The following is a 19,832-nucleotide window of genomic DNA, read 5'->3' as shown; positions in this document are numbered from 1 at the left end:
GCTGACTTTATTAAACATAAGTTTGAGATCGTAATCAAGGCATATCCGTTTGTGAGGTGAAAAAAGGAAGTTTGATGATTGAGTTTGAGGTGTTGACTTGTGTTTAATTTAAATGTGATGTTGTTTGGAGTGTGAGGTTAGAAATTTTGAAGATTATTAATTAAAACAGTGTTGTACAGGCTGTGCGTCATGTCACTCTAGTGTGCAGGCAACAAAACTGTCCGTTGACCCTCAAAATGCCATATTTAGGTCGTTGAACAACACTGGATTTAAATTTAAGATTTTATACTCAAATTTATGATTTTTTGAGATTTAAATTGACATTATTCAATCCAATTTTGAATTCAGCACAACAATCAACATCCAAAAGCTCCTTCAAGAAATCATATAAAGTCACAAAGCTCTTGCATTACATCAAAAAAACTTTCATAATTCACAAACAATTTTTCATCCACTAAATCTTTCAAAAGTCCATAAAATCCAATAACAACCTCAAACGAATGCTCAACAAAAACTTCCTGTTCCTTCCGTTTTCTACACAGTTAAGTGCTCTCGTCATCGAAACGTGAACTCATTTCAGACATAATAGTTTAAGTTTTTCATTAAATAATAGAAATACAGAAAGGTTAGTTAAATAGAATTTCCATTCTTGGCAAAGCAATAATGAGGACAAAGGCAGAGAAAGCAGAAGGAAAAATTCTTCAAAAGCTTCCACTTTTATTCAATTTTCTGTTTCCGTCTACTTCTTTTTTTGTATTTCGATTGTTTTCAATTTTTTTTTTTTCATCTTCATTTGTGAGATTTTGAAAATTATTGGAAGTGAGTTTGTGGACTTGATTTGTCGGTTGATATTGTTTTGACTGTATAAATTGAAAAGTTCAATTAAACATGAAGCTGCATCAATCTAAAGCTGAGAGTCTAATTTAAACTAGTGCCGAGCTTCAATTAAAAGCTGAACGTTTAGCTTAAGCTGAGCATTACGCTCAGTCTAAAGCGTCAGTCTAAAACTGAGTGTCGGTCTAAAACTGAACTTCATGTCAAATCTGATTGTCAAACTAGAACCTGATTAGAGCTTAACATAACAAAACTGATTGTCACTCTGAATTTGAGCTTCTAACTAGAACCAGAACTGAGCATCAAACTAAAACTGTAGCCGAGCTTAATTCAAAAATTGAGCATCGCACTATAAGTTGAGATAAGCTTTAATCTAAAGCTGATCGCCAAAATTGAACTACAGCTGATCGTCGTTCAGGCTCAAAGCCTTTAACTTGAACCGAAATTGATCTTTTAATTAAAACTAAAAGTCTAGAATCGAAATTTAGCTTCTTTCTAAAGTTGAACGTCTAACTAAAAGTGAAACTTAGATTCAATTTAAATCTGAGCGTCAAGTAGGAACTTGAACTGAAGTTCAGTCAAAAACTGAGCGTCTAACTTAAACTACAGCTGAGCGTAATTCTAAAGCTGAGCATCAAACTGCAGCTGAGCGTCTAGCTTGAACTGGAATTGAGTTTCTACTTAAAGCAAAATGTCTAATTAGAACTGGAATTCATCATCATTCTAAAGCTGAGCGTCTAACTAAATTTTCAACTAAGTGTTCAACTCACCTAAGCGTCTGACGGGAACATAAGTTGAGCGTCTAACTAGAATTTAATCTGGATGTTAGTCTAAAAATAAACGTTTAAATAAACACCAAAAAAACAACAACGTTGATTGTCCTTTGACTTAAATGCTGCATATCCTTATCCATATTTTTCTCAATATATCTAAAACTTCTACAATTCTTTTTGCTCTTCCTTTATTCATCACAAAATTGAATTTCTCTGTCTTTTTTTCTCGTTCTTTGTTTAGATTTAATTTAATTTTCTGTCTCTTAATAATAAAAAAAGCAGTTGAAGAATTTTTATTTTCCGTTCAATATTTATTTTAATTTTATTTTATTTTGGTCTAAAATGCATCAGAAAGGGAATTTAATTAGTAAAATAAGTGATGTGAAGAAATAAATTAAAGGTAAAAATATCCAATCTTTGTGAACAATGGAATTCAATATACTTGAAAATTCAATCTAAAGCATCTCTTGAACTCATTACGTCATCAAAGTTAACAATCTCCTTCCTTAATCCGTTCACTAATTAACAACGAAGGATATCAATTACCATGAAATAATCCTTGATCTTCGATTGGTTAAAGCAGTGCTGTGCAACCTTTTTTATGCCAAGGCACACGTTTGTAAGCTACGACACAAGCAATGCAGTTCATGGCATTTCCAAATAATTGAGTCACAACACACAGTTAGGACAACACTGGACAAAAGACTCAATAATGAAGTCATGCATCAGCTCTTAAAGCTTAAAAACTTTCCTTTTGTTCCTTAGTGCACCTCGTCACAATACATAGAATGGAAACTATAAGAATAAAATCAAAGACACAAGAAGAAAGCTCTCCAAAAATTTACGATCGAATGGATTTAGATAAAAAAAAGGAAAGAGAAAATTAGGAGCAGAAGAGAATTAATAGACAGATCTCTGATGATGAAGGTAATCAAATAAGACAGAAAAGAACTTAATAAGCATTTGATTAAATTTTCTATGGCAGCAACAGCTAGATGAAAATAAGAAGAAGGAACATGCTTTTTTGTGGTGATTTTGTACAAAAATCAATAGAATTTTGTTGAATTTCAACATATTGGTCCTTTATTCTAGTACCTTAGTCAATTTATTCAATCTAGTACATCAATCTGGTCCTTCAATTCAGTACTTAAACCTAGTAATTCAATCTAGTATTTCAACTTAGTAATTCAACCTAATACTTCAACCCAGCAATTCAATCTAGTACTTCAATGTATTACTTTAATCTAGAATTTTGTTCTTGTACTCCACGTACTAATCTAGTACTTCATTCTAGTACATCTGATACTAATCTAGCACATCAATCCAGTAATTAAATCTATTACTTCAATTTAGTAGTTCAATCTGGTTATTCAATCTCGTTCTACAATATGAAGTCCTAGTCTAGTACATCAATCTAGTGCTTCATTCTAGTCCTATAAATTTGGAGTTTCCATCCCAATTCTTCTAAGAAAAATTTAAAATTTTGGAAAGTTCAACATAATGGAACTCCATAGAAGTTGACAATAAGGACGATAAGAACAATACCAACAAAACTAAGAAGCTGATTCTGTCATGGATGTTTTTCATGTATATAAAATGCTCTAAATTTTCTACATTGGCATGTATATCGAACACATACATGACACATGCTACATTCTATTCATACATACATTTTAGTATACATAAAATGGGCAGACTCATCATCATTATCAGAACATATATATATAAAAAAATAATACAATAGAAATTGCAGAAGCACAAAAAATAGTGAAGAAAAAGAAGGAAGGAATGGAAGATAAATGAGTTGGATGGGGTGCGTCAAGGAGGGGTTGCTTGGGGTGTAAGGCGCTTTTGTAGGATAAATTGAAATTTGGTTCTCAAAAATTGAAAATCGAAAAAGTGTTTGGATTCAAAATTAAAAAAAAAACCGTTACAATTCAAAATTTAAAAACTTTTAAAATTCAAAATTTATAAAACCGTTAAAATTCAAAATTTTAAAAACCGTTAAAATTCAAATTTTAAAATCCGGAAAAATTAACAATTTAAAAAAATACAATTTTTTGTCATTGTGACATTGTTCTGACCACAATGCCTGACTGTTCAGCTACAAGAGCCCCAATAAAAAACTATTGAAAAAAGGAAGATACAAAAAATTGATGAACAATGAAAAAAAAAAAATTCTATGACAAAGAAACTGAATTTTTTTAGTGTGAGCGAACAAAGTTTTTCTTCATTTTCCATTCACTTCCATAGCAATGCACAAGAGAGAATGAGAGTCCCAAATAAAAGAAGTAAGCAGAATTGTTCTTGATAGTTTACAAAAAGAATTAAAAGAAGCAAAAAATAGAAAATAAAATTTTGTCATCGACAGAAAAAAAAACTTTTTTTTTTCAATTCCTTTTGTGAAACACAAATTTTTTTAGTTTTGAAAAGTTTTTTTTTCTAGTTTTTATTTTAAGTTATTTTGTGATTCTGATGGTTCTTGCTGTGAGCTGCTTGAATTTTGGTAACCATGATAATGTGTATGATGGTTTTGGGTTAAATTATTTAAATGGAATTCTGAGCAACAACTGGAATTTAGAACGAAGTTTCGTTGGAAAAACTGAGCAGATTCAATTTCCACCCAAAATCCTTCACTTTTCGTCTAAAATTTGTCCTTTTTTCGCTAAAAGTCTTTTAAAATTTTCACCAAATTCTGTTAGAAAATTTTCAATTTCTGACAAATTTCCACCAAAAGTCTTTAAATTTTCCGTTTAAAATCTGTCATTTTTTCGTTTAAAACTCTATGAATTTTCAGCTATAATCTCTCAATTTTTCGTCTGAAATCTATTTTCATTGAACTTATTGCTTAATACCTTAAAGTTCCTCACTTCCACAAGTACACGTAAGTCTAGAATTTCACAAATAAATATTCCAAAAAAGGAATGAAAATCTTCAATCTGATTTCAATAATTCAAACCTAAAAGCATCTTTAAAGAAAATTTAAGGCATCCAATTTGGTTCAAATAAATGAAATTTTATGAAAATAATAAAATCAATTGTCGATGCTTGCTGCCGATAAGAACAAGTAAAATCTTTCAAAAAAGAAGTTTTTTCTTTCCTTTCAACCCCAACGATTTTGTCGAAGACGAGAAAAAAGACATCAAAACACATTCAGCGCTAGGAAGGCGTGCAGAGTACAAAAAGAAAAGAAGATGGGATTCACATAAAATTTATTAAACAAGTTTTTTTTACCTAAGCACAACGAAGTAGAATGAAATTTCTATGACACAAACACATTCAGCTATTCAGTAAGGAGGAAAAAAAAAGGCAAAGAATTGGCATAAAAAATTTCCAATAGATTGAATTTTTCATCTCTTGCTTGAGCAGGGGTCGGTTTGGTACTTTGGGGAGTTTAAGATTGTTTTGAAGATAATTGAAAATAGTTTTGAGTTTCTTTTTGTATTTCTTGGGATTAATGGAAATTAATAGTGGAATTTTTGAGAGATTTTCCTAAATTATTCCAAAGTTTCAACAAAAATTCAACAATTAAGTAGAAAAGAGCGATAATCTAGTACAATGTGCCACGATCTAGTACAAAAATGCAACAATCTATACAAAAAATGCATCAATCTAGTCAGCAATTACAACAATCTAGTCAAAAAATGCAATAATCTAGCATAAAGGGCAACAATTTATAAATTTAGTACAAAATTGCAATAATCTAGTACAAAAGTGCAACAATCTAGTCCAAATGAGTAACAATTCATACCAAAAATGCATAAATCTAGGACAAAAATGCAATAATCTAGTACAAAAGTGCAATAATCTAGTACATAGTACAGAAAATTGCTTAAAATTCATCAATCTAATCAAAAAATTCTAAATCTAGTACAATAATGCAACAATCTAGTACATAATTTTAAAAATCTAGTCCAAAAATGCGTCTTATCCTAGAATAAATCCCAATATTTCAATAATCAAAAAATATACAATATCAATTTTGATAAGAAAAAGAAGAAAAAAAAGAGTAAAAAAATTCAATATTCAAGTCACAGAAGAAATCAAATTATAGTCGGGTCGCAAGCAGTATCAGATGATGATGATGATGAAGAGATATGAAATTGAAATAGGAAAAAAAAAATTCCAAGTTGAAGAGGGAGTGAGTGAGAGAGAGAGACATGATAAGTCTTCAATACGTGAATTTTTATTCAATGTCTGAATGACCGAATGGTTCTTAATTTCACCTGCGGATGATGCTGAATTGCTGCTCTAAAAATTTTATTTTTTTTTTTTTATGAACGAAAATTTCATTTTTTTTTTGAGTTTGAAGTCATTAGAGGTAGGGAAAAAATGGCTTTGCTTTTTTCAGGTGTGCAAAAATTAAATTAGAAGAACTTTTCATTCAATCATCCTCAGCCGGTTCCAACACGAGGATTGAGGGTGAATTTATGTGATGTGAACATTTTTGGTGAGCTTCAGAGCTAATTTGGGCAAGGAACTGATTATTTTGAGTTGGCATTTAAAGAGTTTAACTCAAAACTTGATATACAGAAGGCCAAGTGACGCCCCAGTCCTTAAGGTAACTACTTCAGATTTTGTGGACGACAAGAGATCGCGAGGAAGACCGAAGAATTCATGGATTGGATGTGTTGAAAAGGACGCTAGAGTCCTTAATATCCTGAACTGGCAGAAGGTTTCGAAGGATAGAGCTGTCTTCAGACATTCCCTACGCGCGGCAATGGGCCCTCGTGCGTCCCAGCCAAGGAAGTAAGAAGTAAGCAACTCAAAACTTGAATAATTTGTGTCAAAATTTGAACAATTTTCCCCAAAATTTGAAAATATGAACAATTTACAGACAAACTCTGTATCAATTGCTATATAACCTCAAAACTCGCAGTAGCTCAGCCCAAAATCCAACCATAATTTTTTACCCCAAATCCTTTATCCGAAAAAAAATCATAAAAATCCTTAAAAAATTCTTTTGTTCGCAACATTTCATCTAAAATCTCCCCAAAAAAAAAAAAACGAGAGAAGGAACGAAGCTTGATTAAATCCCATGATTCAATGATGATGAAAAGAGATGAAAATGAATGGCATAAAAAAAAATAGACAGAGAATCACAGAAATGAGAAGAGAATGGCATAAATGAACATTCAAGTGGACACGACGGACTCGAGAAGGAATAATCAATGTCTTCTATTCATTCCTAATCCCATGTGCTATGAATTCACATACATTTTTATGTCCTTCTTCTTTGCCTTAATTTTTTTTGAGGAGTTTGGGATATGAAATGAAAGAATTATGGCGGGACGATGGTGGGCTTTCAGGTTTTTGGAAAAATTTTGGCACAAATTGTTCGAATTTTGACACAAATCGTCCGAATTTTGAGACAAATTGTCTGAATTTTGACACAAATTGTCCGAATTTTGACACAAATTGTCCGAATTTTGACACAAATTGTCCGAATTCTGACACAAACTGTCCGAATTTTGACACAAATTGTCCGAATTTTGAGACAAATTGTCCGAGTTTTGAGACAAATTGTCCGAATTTTGGCACAAATTGTCCGAGTTTTGAGACAAATTGTCCGAATTTTGACACAAATCGTTCGAATTTTGACACAAATTGTCCGAATTTTGGTACAAATTGTCCGAATTTTGGCACAAATTGTCCGAATTTTGACACAAATGTTTCGAATTGTCCTTTTTTTGGGTAAAATGTTCAAATATCGAATAATTTTCATTAAATAATCTCCATTAAATTATGAGTCCATAAGCATCAACAGAAACTTCAAGCACATCCTCAATATAATCACAAAAAATCCTTTTTGTTGCTCACTCATTCGCAAATATCAAACAAAAGATGTTAAAAGAAAATTTCTTTGGTGAATACATCAAGTCCATTATATCATCAATTTATGCCAACACTAATCCCATTTACGACATAATTACTGTCTCAAAAACCATAAAACACAACATTTTATCTCATTCAGAACGGCAGAGCTTCAATAAATTGAATACAAAAGAGGATTAAAATGAAATTGTTGAAATAAATTTTAAAAGCTTTTTTTTTTAACTCACAATTTCTCAAATTCTAAGCAGTTTTGAGCAGTTCATGTCAGGGGAGGGATGTGCTGAAAGGTTACCATCAATTTTTGGAACAAAATCTTTAATTTTCTATGAAGTTCAGTGAAAAAAAACCCAAAAATCCCCTTAAATTTTGAGGAACCCAATCCATACCCCCTTCCCCTCCCCTGGCTCCACCCCTGATCCTCATATTCATGATTATATCTGTGATATTTCATATTTTTCAATCCTCAGCTCATCCATCCATCCGTTCCATTTCTATTCATAGCAAAAAAATATATGAAAAAGTTTCTCTGTTTCAAGCTCTTTTTTTTTTTTGTGTGATGCAGCATAGCTGATTCTACTGATGCTGTGCAATGTGTCGTAAATCTATTTCTATTGAAATGGATGAATTCAATAGGAATGAAAAGATGGGATGACAAAAAATGAGGGGGGGTATGGTGAGGGGCAGGGAGATGAAATTATATTGAATTGTAGCGCGTTTTGCGGACATTGAAGACATTTCTCTAGATTTGAATAATTTCTTCCTTATAATTTTGGTCTTGGACTCAGTTCTGAACTCCATCTCGGTCAAGCAAATCTGCCAATAACCGATACTTCGATAAACCTTTGCTTCGATGGATGATCAGCGTCAGACCCTCCCTAAACCTTGACAAAACCCATTAGCACTTCACTCAACAATGTTATCAAGTCCCTTAATGGTCTAGAAGAGCCACACATCTTCCCATCCACAACAACCACGCTACCCTCCCATCCACTCAACCCGAATGGAAGAAAGAAAGAAGGAAAAAAAAAATGATGAAGTATCGAAATGATTTGTGCAATAGAAAATGAGATCACGTCTTTTGTCCTTTTTTAGTCATCATCCATATCTGTCCATTCTCGTCTCATGTCCTCAATTCTCATTTCTTGATACTTTTTCTGCTATTTTTATTTCATATGATTGAATCGACATTTTTTCTTTTTTTTGTGAATGTGTCTTGATATGTGTCGATGTGTATTTTTATCTAAAGATGCATTTTTTGGGAGAATGAAGATGCTGTGATGGCAAGGAAGGTATAATTTTCAATTTAGATGTTGGTAAAAATCGTTGATTAAATATTAAAAGAGTTTGAGAAGAATGTTGGATGAGTTTGATGATTTTTTGGTGCTGGGCAACCTGCCATACCTGGAATATGTTGAGGAATATTAGTGTCCAGCCAATACATCAGGTTGGCCACCACTGCTTTAAATGGTTCTGAATAATTTAATTAATTTATGCCCCTTGACTGAGGTGCATTCCCGCGCATACAAATTGTCTGAATCTTTACAAAGGACATACTCAGGATAGAGAAGATGGGGAATGGGAAATTGTCCCGAGTTTAATATTATTCGATCAATACAAATCTTTCGAACCGCCAACCAACAACCTCACCACCTCATTAAAATACCTAGCTACTCCCCTGATCTGGATCAATCAACTGCAGCTCAACGTGGGAATCAAAATTTAATACAAAATATGACAAAGCACCATTCAAATATTAATTTAAACTTTCCTTCGTTCAGCTCTGCTGAGCTTTTTCACAGCTTTTTTTCCATCGTCCCCACAGCTTCAAACAATAACAAGCTCATATTTCACACTATATCAGCACTCAGATACGACAGAGAAAACCTATAAAATAATGTCATTAAAAATATCTTTTTTTTTCCTTTTTTTTATCAAAGTCATTAAATTAATGACGCAACATGACAATCTATAATTTTATGGATGCTTCCATGACACAGCAAAAATAAATTTCTTCAAATTTCAGTGTAGAGCCAATATTTTTCACTTAAATAAACACGAATCAAAGGTCTTTTTTTTTTTTGGATGCTTTTCTCAGAGTTGAGGAAGTAAATTTTGGGAAATTGAGCAAAATTGATCATAAGAATCGAGATGAAAATGTTAGAAAATGAGTATGATATTTATGGATTTAAGCAAGGCTCAAACAATCGTAAGGAAATTGTTAAAACTTCTAGGATTTCCACAATTTTTGATATTTTCTTGATTCCATCGCTGATTAAGCCTTCTTTGTCCGAAACTCAGACTTTAATAATGAACAGTGAGGAGAAGAAAGATGTTTTGGAAAGGTGAGAGAAGTGTAGGTCAAAAAGTGGATTTTTTGCGTTACGTAATAAATGAATGACTCCTAATTATGAGTTCTGGCCGCATGATCTCTATTCTACTAAGATATAGCTGTTAACTGAGTTTACTCTTTGAAAAGGACTTCATTGTTGTATTGGATTAATCAATGACATAGGCATTGTATAGAGATTTTGGTATGATACAACAAATCATCGATCACAGTGGTGATTTGCTGATTAATCAAACCCAATAAAATATTCTCCTTGAAGGAAGCTGTTGAAAGAGACAGCATTGCATTTTTTATTGGCAATTGGCAGGCTTAAGCCGGCGATAGAACCAGCTTTAGGCGAAATCTGAAGGAGGCCATGGTTCACAGTTGATCTGTACGGCCATCGAAGTAAGTAAGTAAGTAATATAATATTCTATTTGAAGTAAAAGTAGTGTCGTCATTGAGGAATAGCTACAATGTGTTCATCTACTCTGAACGGTATTAATTACTTATTTACTTACTTTTTTACTTGCTGGAACCATACTCCGATGTGAAGCCTAGTTTTCAACAAAACGCCTTTTAACTGACTCTGTTGCTGGCCACTCTGAACGATATCTTTAGTATTAATCAGAGCTTAATTTCGAAAATTTATTCGAAGTTGATAACGAGCTCTGATATTGTTATTGATGTAGCCTTACAGGAGCGTAGTCAGGGCAAAATATGAAATGACAAAATTTGGGTATATTTTAAATTTCTGTCCCAATAAAGCATGGAAAATTGAAGAATATTTTCCAAAAGGATGAACCTTAAAAAATATCTCCCCAACCCTCCATCCTCCCCTTTGGATGTATCCTTACTTTGGAACAGTATAACAAAAAAAAAAGAATTATTTCGATGATAATTACATGTAATTAAAAATTTTTATTTATGAGTGACACAACAATGAGGTGTTGGAGAACCGCAACGACCAAATAAGTTATGAGTGGAAAAAAATGGATGGGCGTTAAAATTAAATATTAATATTTATAAATGTGATATATTCAGATAATTTAATGAGACGCATGGTGAAGTAGTAACCACGAATAGTTAAGTAATACCTATTGGATACAATTAACGTGGCAAAATTAATCAATTTTGTTCTTAATAATTATTTCCTTTATTTTTATGTTGCCGCTCTGAACATGCTTAATTTTTGATTTTTTTGTTTTTTGTTTTTTTTTCTTAAATCTTGCCCTGAGGTTTAGTCAGAATTTTCGAAGTGTTAACTATCCTTTTGTTACGGTCCTGGACTTAACCTAGTCTTAACCATTCAGTAATTAGTTAAGATTATCGAATTAGCCAGTGAACAGCTTCTTATTTACAATATTAATTTTTTTAAATTTAGTACTTATTTCCAAAGATCCCACTGAAACTGACTTCACTTTTTTTCGAATTCTACTAAGTTAAGTCAGATTTTAATATGAAGTCCTGATGACTTTAGTCAAAACCAATTTAACTGCCTGACATTTTGCTAAGAATTGTTTGAAAATGTCAAGTACAGACTCTATATATGTACAGTAAAGTGTTTAAGAACCGATATTGACAATTGACTAAGTGCATGCAGCGATTGAGCTAGCTTTAGACGTCAACTGAGATGAGCTATGAATCACAGCTGATCTGTACAGTCATTGAAGTAAGTAAGTAAGTTTGGGAGTTGTTCACTTATAATGTAACGATCTTATGCAATGTTAAGTCCATCACAAATCTAGTTCCTTATTGGCTACTTACTTGCATCCTTTGCTGAGGTGCATGTGTACTTCTGCCAGTTCTGAATATTCTCGATGTTCGTCCTTTTTTGCACTCCTAGCTGGTTAAATTGACTTATTTCCTGTGTTTCAATTATTTCTTCATTTCATTTGGTTTTCCTCAATTTGGATCAAATAAAGTGTCAATTTACTTCCAATTTGAAATCTTCAATTATTTTTTCATGTTCACAAAAGTCAGATCAGCACTTTTTTATTTCCAGACATGATTATTTTTGATTCTCGAACAAAAAAAATCTTGTTTCAATTATTTTCAAATTAAATTTCAGCTCATTTTTCGACAATATCTGCTGATTCTCTCATATTTCACTGTTTTCTTTCAAGTTCCTCCCTTCCACCCCATCCCCAAGATCCAATTTTTTGACTTTTGAAGGTTTCATTGCGTAAATTTTCTTGTTTTTCTTACTAATTCACTTTTGTGGTTGTTTTTTTTTTGTTGTGTGCCTCCTCGTCTTTCTTGTTTTTCGCTTCCTTTCTTTTCTGATTCTTGTAAAAGTTAAAAACGACCGCAATTTGTTAATTTTGTTTTCTCATTAAATAAATTTCAATAAAGTCGAACAGAATGTAAAAGAATAATAAATTTGTTTGTTGTGGGTTTGGGATGAATAAGGAGAATGGAAATTGGTTGGAAGGCTTCCTTTTTTTAAAGATTTTTTTAAAGTTTTTAAAGGCATTTTCTATTGACCTGAAAGGAGCTCACGGTGATCTAGAAATGGTTTAAAGCAGAGTTAGCAGTATTCCAATGTAGAGGTGTCTCCATTGGAGTCCGGACTCAAAAAAAAAAGTGAAGTCCGACTTCACAAAGTCCGACCAATGGATTCCGACCTTTTTGGAATTTTGAAGTTTTGGAGTCCGGACCACAAAGTCTTGCCAACTCTGGTTTAAAGTCCAATCCCTGGCTCGAAGGTTACATGATAATAAGAAAGGTTGGCTTTTGGATTTTTTTCAAAATGAGGAGAAAAAGGCTTGACCCCTTAACCCCCTTTCTTGTACTCACCAATTCCATTTTAGTATCATGTGCTTACTGGGTGAGATTCTTTAAATTTTGCTGAATTTTTTTGGGTTTTTGAAACTTAATCAGAATGCTTTTATCTTGGTCAGTGTCCTTTATTTCAGGGGTCGGGCTGTGGGGTGGTGCTTATGGGATAACAGACTATCCTACAAAGAGGAGAAAGAGGAGTCTTAAGCAATGAAGCTTTTTTGTGAATTAAACCCAAATGCCACCTTTTGATTCTTAAAAATCACATCCTTCCCATCCCTGTCTACCCTCCTGTACATTAATCAGAGATCCATATGCTTAGTAAAAGTTGATGAGACTTAGAAACACAAAACCTACTAAAAGTAATTTTTCAGCTTTATTTTAAACTTTAAATCTGAACTTTTGAAAGCTTTTATCATTTTTGTGAGAAAAATTGACTAAGTTTAAGGCTGAATAATCTCAAAATCCTCAATTTTAACCCCATACTCCACTATATCCACTTTATTCAAAATGAAAACAAAACGACAGAAAATATTCAATAAAGCAAATCCAGTGAAACATTCAAGTGTAAAATTTCACATTCACATTTAATAGAAATAAGATGAAATTCATACAAGCATGTCATTTGATACGGAAATCGAATAAAATTTATCAAGTGAGAGAGAGAGAAGTAAGGAGGAATGGAAAAGGTTTAAGAAGATGAAGTGAATTCATGTGACTTTGATATTTGAGTGTAATAAAAGATTTTTCGAGTAGTGGACATTTTGCAGAAGGATGGATTTGAAATGGAAATATCAACTCATGTGTAAGTGAGAAATGTTATTGTTTGGTCTGCACTGAGAGAAAATTATTGGAAATACTGGCTGAGCTTCATGCAAATCTGTAAGTCTTTCTGTCTGAACATTATTAAATCGATGTGTCATTCGGACTGAGCATCAGCAAAGCTGTGTCTTTCAGTGCAAGTTGTGTGTCTTTTTGGCTGAGCGTTACTCAAAGCTGAACATCATTCAGGCTGAACGTCTTTCATAGCTGTACATCTTTCTAGCTGAGCGTCATGCAAAGCTCTGCGTTCATTTGGCTGAGCGATACTCAAAGCTGTGTGTCTTTCTGGTTGAGCATCAGCAAAGCTGTGCATTCTTTAGACTGAGCGTAATTCAAAGCTGTGCGTCCTTTTAGCTGTGCGATACACAAAGCTGTGTGACTTTCTGGCTGAGCGTTACTCTATCTGAGATTCTTTCTGACTGAGCGTCAGTAAAAGCTGTGTATTCTTCCGGTACTCTAAACTGTGCGTCTTTTTGACTGAGCATTACGCAAAGCTGTGCGTATTTTTAGCTGAGCATCAGCAAAGCTGTGCGTCCTTATGGTTGAGCGCTACTCAATGCTGTACAACTCTCAAAATTTTGCAAATTTTTTATCGAATCTCATACATTGCTGTGCCTAATTCATGGCTGAGCGTTATAATAAGCAAATCTCTGTACACTCTTAGTGTACAGTCTCTAAAGCTGAACATCACTCAGACAATAAGTCTTCCTAGCTGAGAATCATTCAAACTTACCTCATCCAAACCTAAAAATCGTCCTCACAGTGTAGAATTTTCAATAAAGGCAGAAACATCAGAGACATGTAAAATACATAAAAGCAGCTATCTTATCCTATCACACCAATTCAATTCCTCCACTTTCAATCCTCTATCTCATCATCATTATAATCAGCATAGTCCGATGTAGGTCAAGAAAGGACAAAAGGCATGCAATCATGAAGAAAATAGAATCCTTTCTGAGGCGATAAAGACTTTTCTGTTTGAAGAAAGTTTTGTGACAATGATAGAAAAGAATGTGGATTTAATGTCTTTAAGCTTGCGTGGGCGGAAGTAAATTTAAATTGAAAATTTAATCTGAGATGAAAAAATCTTCAATTTGATTCGATTTGAGGATGAAAGAGATTTTATTTTGTTGTGCCAGTGCTGTGCAACCTTGGTGATACGGCACAAATGACATACACAGATCCATTGGCAAGGCACACCTTAGTGGAAAAGCTAATATAAAACAGTACACAGCATACGACTCAAAAAGGGTACCGCGGCACACAGGTTGAACAACACTGATTTATATCCAAAAATCCTGAAAAGTTTAAATCCTGAAAAATTTAAATAAAAATCACATTTTTGTCACATTTATATAATTTTTCTTTATTTCACTTTCATTAATTAATTTTTTTTGTTTTGTTTTGTTTTTTTTTTTCATTGTTAACCACACATATATACAGAATTATAAGAAACTTTTGTCACTTTTTTTATATTTACGATAGATATAGAAATATATTTACATAGAGATTTTTTTTTGGCGTTTTTTGGAAATGCAAAATAATTTTTTTTTGTTTTAATGAAAATAATTAAAATTTTGTAAAAAAATATTATAAATTTTTTGAATATTCCACAAATATCGAGATCTAATGATGATAAATGCTCAAATTTTTAGAATTTTACTCTTTGGGATTTGAATTTACAATTTAAAAAAATCAACATTTTTTTCCTGGAATTTATTTTCATTTAATTTATTGTTATTTAACGTTCAAAGTTCTTTTTGAGTCTTATTTCCAAGAATTAAAAATTACATTTGCAGTTCAAATTACCCGGAAATATTATAATGTAATTTCTCAAAATTAATGTGAAATTTTTCAGATTTTAACAATCAAAGACAACATTTTGCGTCATTGAAGCGAAAATCTGCATCATTTATCCAAAATTTGATCAAATTTTGGATCAGTTCGCATCTTTGAAGCATACTTTTGAATCATTGACGCAAAAATGGTATCAGTGAAGTAAAATATTGCATTATTGAAGCAAAAAGTTGCATTATTGAAGCAAAAATTTGCATCATTGAAGCAAAAAGTTTGCATCATTAAAGCAAAAACTTCCGTCATTGAAGCAAAAAGCTACATCACTGAAGCAAAAAGTTTGCATCTTTTAGGAAAATTAAAGTCAAAAATACTGAACTTTGGTTAATTTGCGTCATTTTTTTGGTAGAACAAATTTATTAAAATAACTAAATAAAAGCTTTAATTTGTTAAAAATTTAAATAACTAAAGGAACTTAATGTAAAATTTCCATATCCTATTAAAAAGTCATTTTTAAAAATAAACTTAGAATAATTTATTAACAATCATTGAGCATTGAATAGAAATTTCATTGTAGATATTTATATAAAAATACTGATTCCATTTCCTGAATTTAAATGTTCACATTTCAAAAAAAAAGTGCCTTTTTTCTACTTTCTCTTCCTATCATCATCACGTACAGGACAGAGCAATGAAATGGATGGATGATTAAATGAGTATAATAACAATTTTATGTTTCATTTCTTTCGCATGTCTCACTCTTGTCGTTCCTTTGTGAAGACCTTTTTATTGCAATTTATGTTCAACTTAATGATGGGACTGAATTTTAATGGGTTATGAGTCTGGCTGGATGTTTACTGATAAAAGATTTCGTTTAGGCTTGAACTATTTTTTTGGAGCTTTAATGCTCACTTCTGCATCTTTGAAGCAGACTTTTTGCATCTTTGAAGCATACTTAAGCATCTTTGATGCAGAATTTAGCATCTTTGAAGCATACTTAAGCATCTTTGATGCAGAATTTAGCATCTTTGAAGCAGACTTTTGCATCTTTGAAGCACACTTTTTGCATCTTTGAAGCAGCATTTTTTTGAATCTTAGAAACAGACTTTTGCGTCTTTGAAGCAGAATTTTTGCATCTTTGAAGCAGACTTTTTGCATCTTTTATGCAGACTTTTGTATCTTTGAAGCATGCTTTTGCATCTTTGATGCTGACTTTTGCATCTTTGAAGCAAACTTTTTGCATCTTTTAAGCAGACCTTTATTATTACAGAGTTTTTGCATTTTTATCCTAGATTTTCGGACATAAAGCATAAATAGCAAAATCATTACTTCAAAGACGAATCTTAATACTTGAAGGATCATTAAAAGTCGCTAGTCAAAGGAGGAACAAACTTGTTTAATTTAGAAAAACTTTCGTCAACTACTCAAAGCTTTACTACAAATTTTCCCATTTCATTTCACAATAAATCTCTTTTTTTACCCCACACAACTACCGAAAATTGTTCTCTATAAATCACTTTTTTCGAGCACAAAACAAGCAAAAAGTTTGTGCTTAATAAAAAAAAAACTCAAAAACAGAAATAGCAAAAAAAATCTTTGAAACTCAATTTTCAAAGTCCATATTGACATTTTTTTTTGCCTCTTTTATTTCTTAATTAAAATTTTTTTCCATTAATAGAACTGAACAAAATGAGAAAAAAAAAGTTAAAAAGGCTTCAAAGAGCAATCAAAGGGCATGTAATTATTTCGAAAGCAATAAATATGCGAAACAGAGAATGGATGGGATGGGATGGGAAGGTGTTGTTGTGAGGATGGCAAATCGGGTCAGTGAATGAATTGGAAAAATTTTGTTTTATAATTTTCGTGATTGGGTTGCTAATTTAAGTCTTAATTTTGAAGCAAAATATCCGCATCTTTGAAGCAGAAGGTTTACATCTTTGAAGCAAAAGTTTCGCATCATTGAAGCAAAAAATTTTCATAATTGAACCTGTAGATTTGCATCTTTGAAGTAGAAGGCCTGCATCTTTGAAGCAGAAACTTCACATCTTTGAAGCATAATGTCTGCATGTTCGAAGCAGAACTTTTGCATCACTGAAGCAAAAAATCTACATATTTAAAGCAGAAAGTTTAGATCTTTGAAGCAAATAGTCTGCATCTTTGATGCAGAAGGCTTGCATCTGTGAAGCAAAAGGTCTGCATCTTGAAAGCAGAACGTCTGCATCATTGAAGCAGAAGTTTTGCATCTTTTAAAAATTCAAAATTTTCCCATTCTTCATCCCCATTTTACCATCACAATTGACAGTCTTTAAAAGTTCAAAAATCCCGCTGTTCAAACTATTGTCACAGAGCAAACAGTTCTCTTGGCAGAGCTCACACCATCACAGCCTCCCATACCACCCACTCAATAGATGCTTTCAATTAAAATCCAATTAAAGCTTTTATTGAATGATTCTGTAATTAAATTTCATCCACAAAATAAAGGGTTGAGTTTGAACGACAAGAGTAAAACTAGTTAAATGCATGGTTGGAACCAAATATGAATTTGTCATAGTTTTGGTGACAAAACTGCTGACAGACCGCTGAATAATGAAATGAAATGTGAGTCATTTAGATCTTCACTGCAGCATATCTAGATGACCAACTCTGGCATGTTGTACAAAAACAATTAGTAAAACTGAACATTATATTTCTTTTATAGCCGTTAACTTTTCATTTAATCACTTCCCCTCACTAATAATCATAATCATTGACTTTCTAATTAAAAATAGAACCGCTTTTTGACAATTTTCTCTTATGGCGAACAATGTTAATGAACTTCTGTGCGATGCATGAAAACAAATGCATTTCCTTGGATTTTTGTTCAAATTTGCACGGAAGTTTAATTTTAGGAATTTTAAAGTTGAAGCTATTTGTGGAAGTCTATTTGGAGTCAAAATTTGGTGATTTTCCATTTTTGAACTTCCACGTGGACACCTCAAGAAGCTTCAACTTTGAAATTCTTTTGAAAAAAAAATTGGGAAATTTAGTTTAACTTCCGAAACTTCCAGGTGAAAATTAAAAATTCACAATTTTTATTAAAAATATTTTGAGATTCTTTAATTTTTGGTAAGTTTGTTTTTTTAATCCTAACTCTAGTCATATAAAATTTTGTTAATTTTCTCAAATTTTTCATAAAAATCTGCAAAATTTTAATCCTCACCTGGAAGTTTGTACCCTACGACTTTCCATCTTTACATCTCTTCTTATTTATATAAAACAATTAATTCTGTATGTAAAATAATCATTAATTATAGCATCCATCGATATACCACAACAACAACAGCACTTGCACTTAATGCAATAATTTGTGACCAGACATTCAAACTACACGCGGAAGAACTAAAAATTGGCAAATTGTTATTCATATTTATATTTGAATTGATGCGTTTTGTGTGATGTTTTGTGGTGAAGTTAACTTCAATTATGTCCTCGGCTACGCCGGCTGGTGTTGATACGATGAAATAGAATGTTCGTGGAACTTTCTCATGCATGTGGACGATTGTGAGGCGGGCTTCTTTGCAGAATGGTGTGGGGAGATCCTAAGAGGGCATGAGAAATTGATTTAAAAATTATTTATTATTTTTGAAGTTGTGAGCTGCGTACCCCTAATATTGTAAGCTGCGTACCCCTAATATCATGATCTGCTTCCCCCTATTACTATAAGCTGTGTACCCCTAAAAATGCATGCTATACACTCCTAATATTACTAACTATCTACCGCTAGTGTTATAAGCTATGTACCCCCAATAATGTGAGCTTTGTACCCCTAAGTTTGTAAGCTGTGTACCCCTAATATTGTTATCTGCTTCCCCCTATTATTATAAGCTGTGTACCCTTAATAATGTGAGCTGTGTACTCCTAATAATGGATGCTGTGTACCCCTAATATTATGAGCTGTGTCCCCTTAAAAAATTGAGCTTCGTACCCCTTCCATTGAAAGTTGTGTACCCCATAATTCATAAACAGTCTACCCATTAAGTTATGAACAATATACATCATGAACCCCTAATATTCTAAGCTCTGTAAAATTGCGAGTTTTGTACCTCTAAATAAAAGCTTTGTACACTTAAGTTAATGAAATGTACATCCTTTAAATTATGAGCATTTTATCCATAAAATTGTGAGTTATAACCTGTGGACCCCTTTAATTGTGAATTGAACTTCACCTTTAGAATAATGTCCTATTGATCTTTAACTCAAATTCATTTCACATCCCAAAAGCACATTTGAATCTCTCCTGAATCCAATAAAACATAATTTACAAAACTCACACCAAACGTCATCGAATAAGCCCAAGAAAGTAAAAACAAAAAAAAAACTTTCTCAACTCACCGTAACACCATAAGCAAGAACATCGGCACCATATTGATTACCCGGGGTGTAAATTCTGTCACCATGAAGCCATCGAGCTATAATTCATCATAAAAAGAGTTTTAGATTAAAAAGTTCCAGAAAGCCCACATGAAAAAAGTTTCTTACCCGCCGTAGCTGGTGGATTAGCACAAAATTCGACATTTAAATGTAATGGCAAGCCCGGATATGCCGATGGAGTCTTGTTACGTGCTGTGACTGTTGGGAAGCCTATTAAAATAATAAAGGTCAAAATTTTTCCTTTTATTTATAATCCA

General features: G+C 32.4%; 1 protein-coding gene across 2 annotated transcripts in view; it reads right to left on the bottom strand.

Moving 5' to 3' along the window:
- Positions 1-15,515: 15,515 nt before the first annotated feature.
- Positions 15,516-19,832, bottom strand: part of LOC139097078 (uncharacterized) — a 78,367-nt gene continuing 74,050 nt past the window's right edge. For both annotated transcript variants that reach the window (XM_070648839.1, XM_070648840.1), the window contains exons 10-12: positions 19,684-19,785; positions 19,537-19,613; positions 15,516-18,743 (exon numbers count right to left, since the gene is read on the bottom strand). In XM_070648839.1, the coding sequence (XP_070504940.1) occupies positions 18,453-18,743; positions 19,537-19,613; positions 19,684-19,785 (470 nt within the window). In that variant the 3' untranslated portion in view covers positions 15,516-18,452. The remainder of the gene's footprint in view (positions 18,744-19,536; positions 19,614-19,683; positions 19,786-19,832) is intronic.

Source organism: Chironomus tepperi, unplaced genomic scaffold, assembly GCF_022539635.2.
Source record: "Chironomus tepperi strain 1889 unplaced genomic scaffold, CSIRO-AGI_Ctep_v1 contig_412, whole genome shotgun sequence".
NCBI classification, from domain to species: domain Eukaryota; kingdom Metazoa; phylum Arthropoda; class Insecta; order Diptera; family Chironomidae; genus Chironomus; species Chironomus tepperi.
This window is presented reverse-complemented; position numbering and strand designations above follow the sequence as displayed.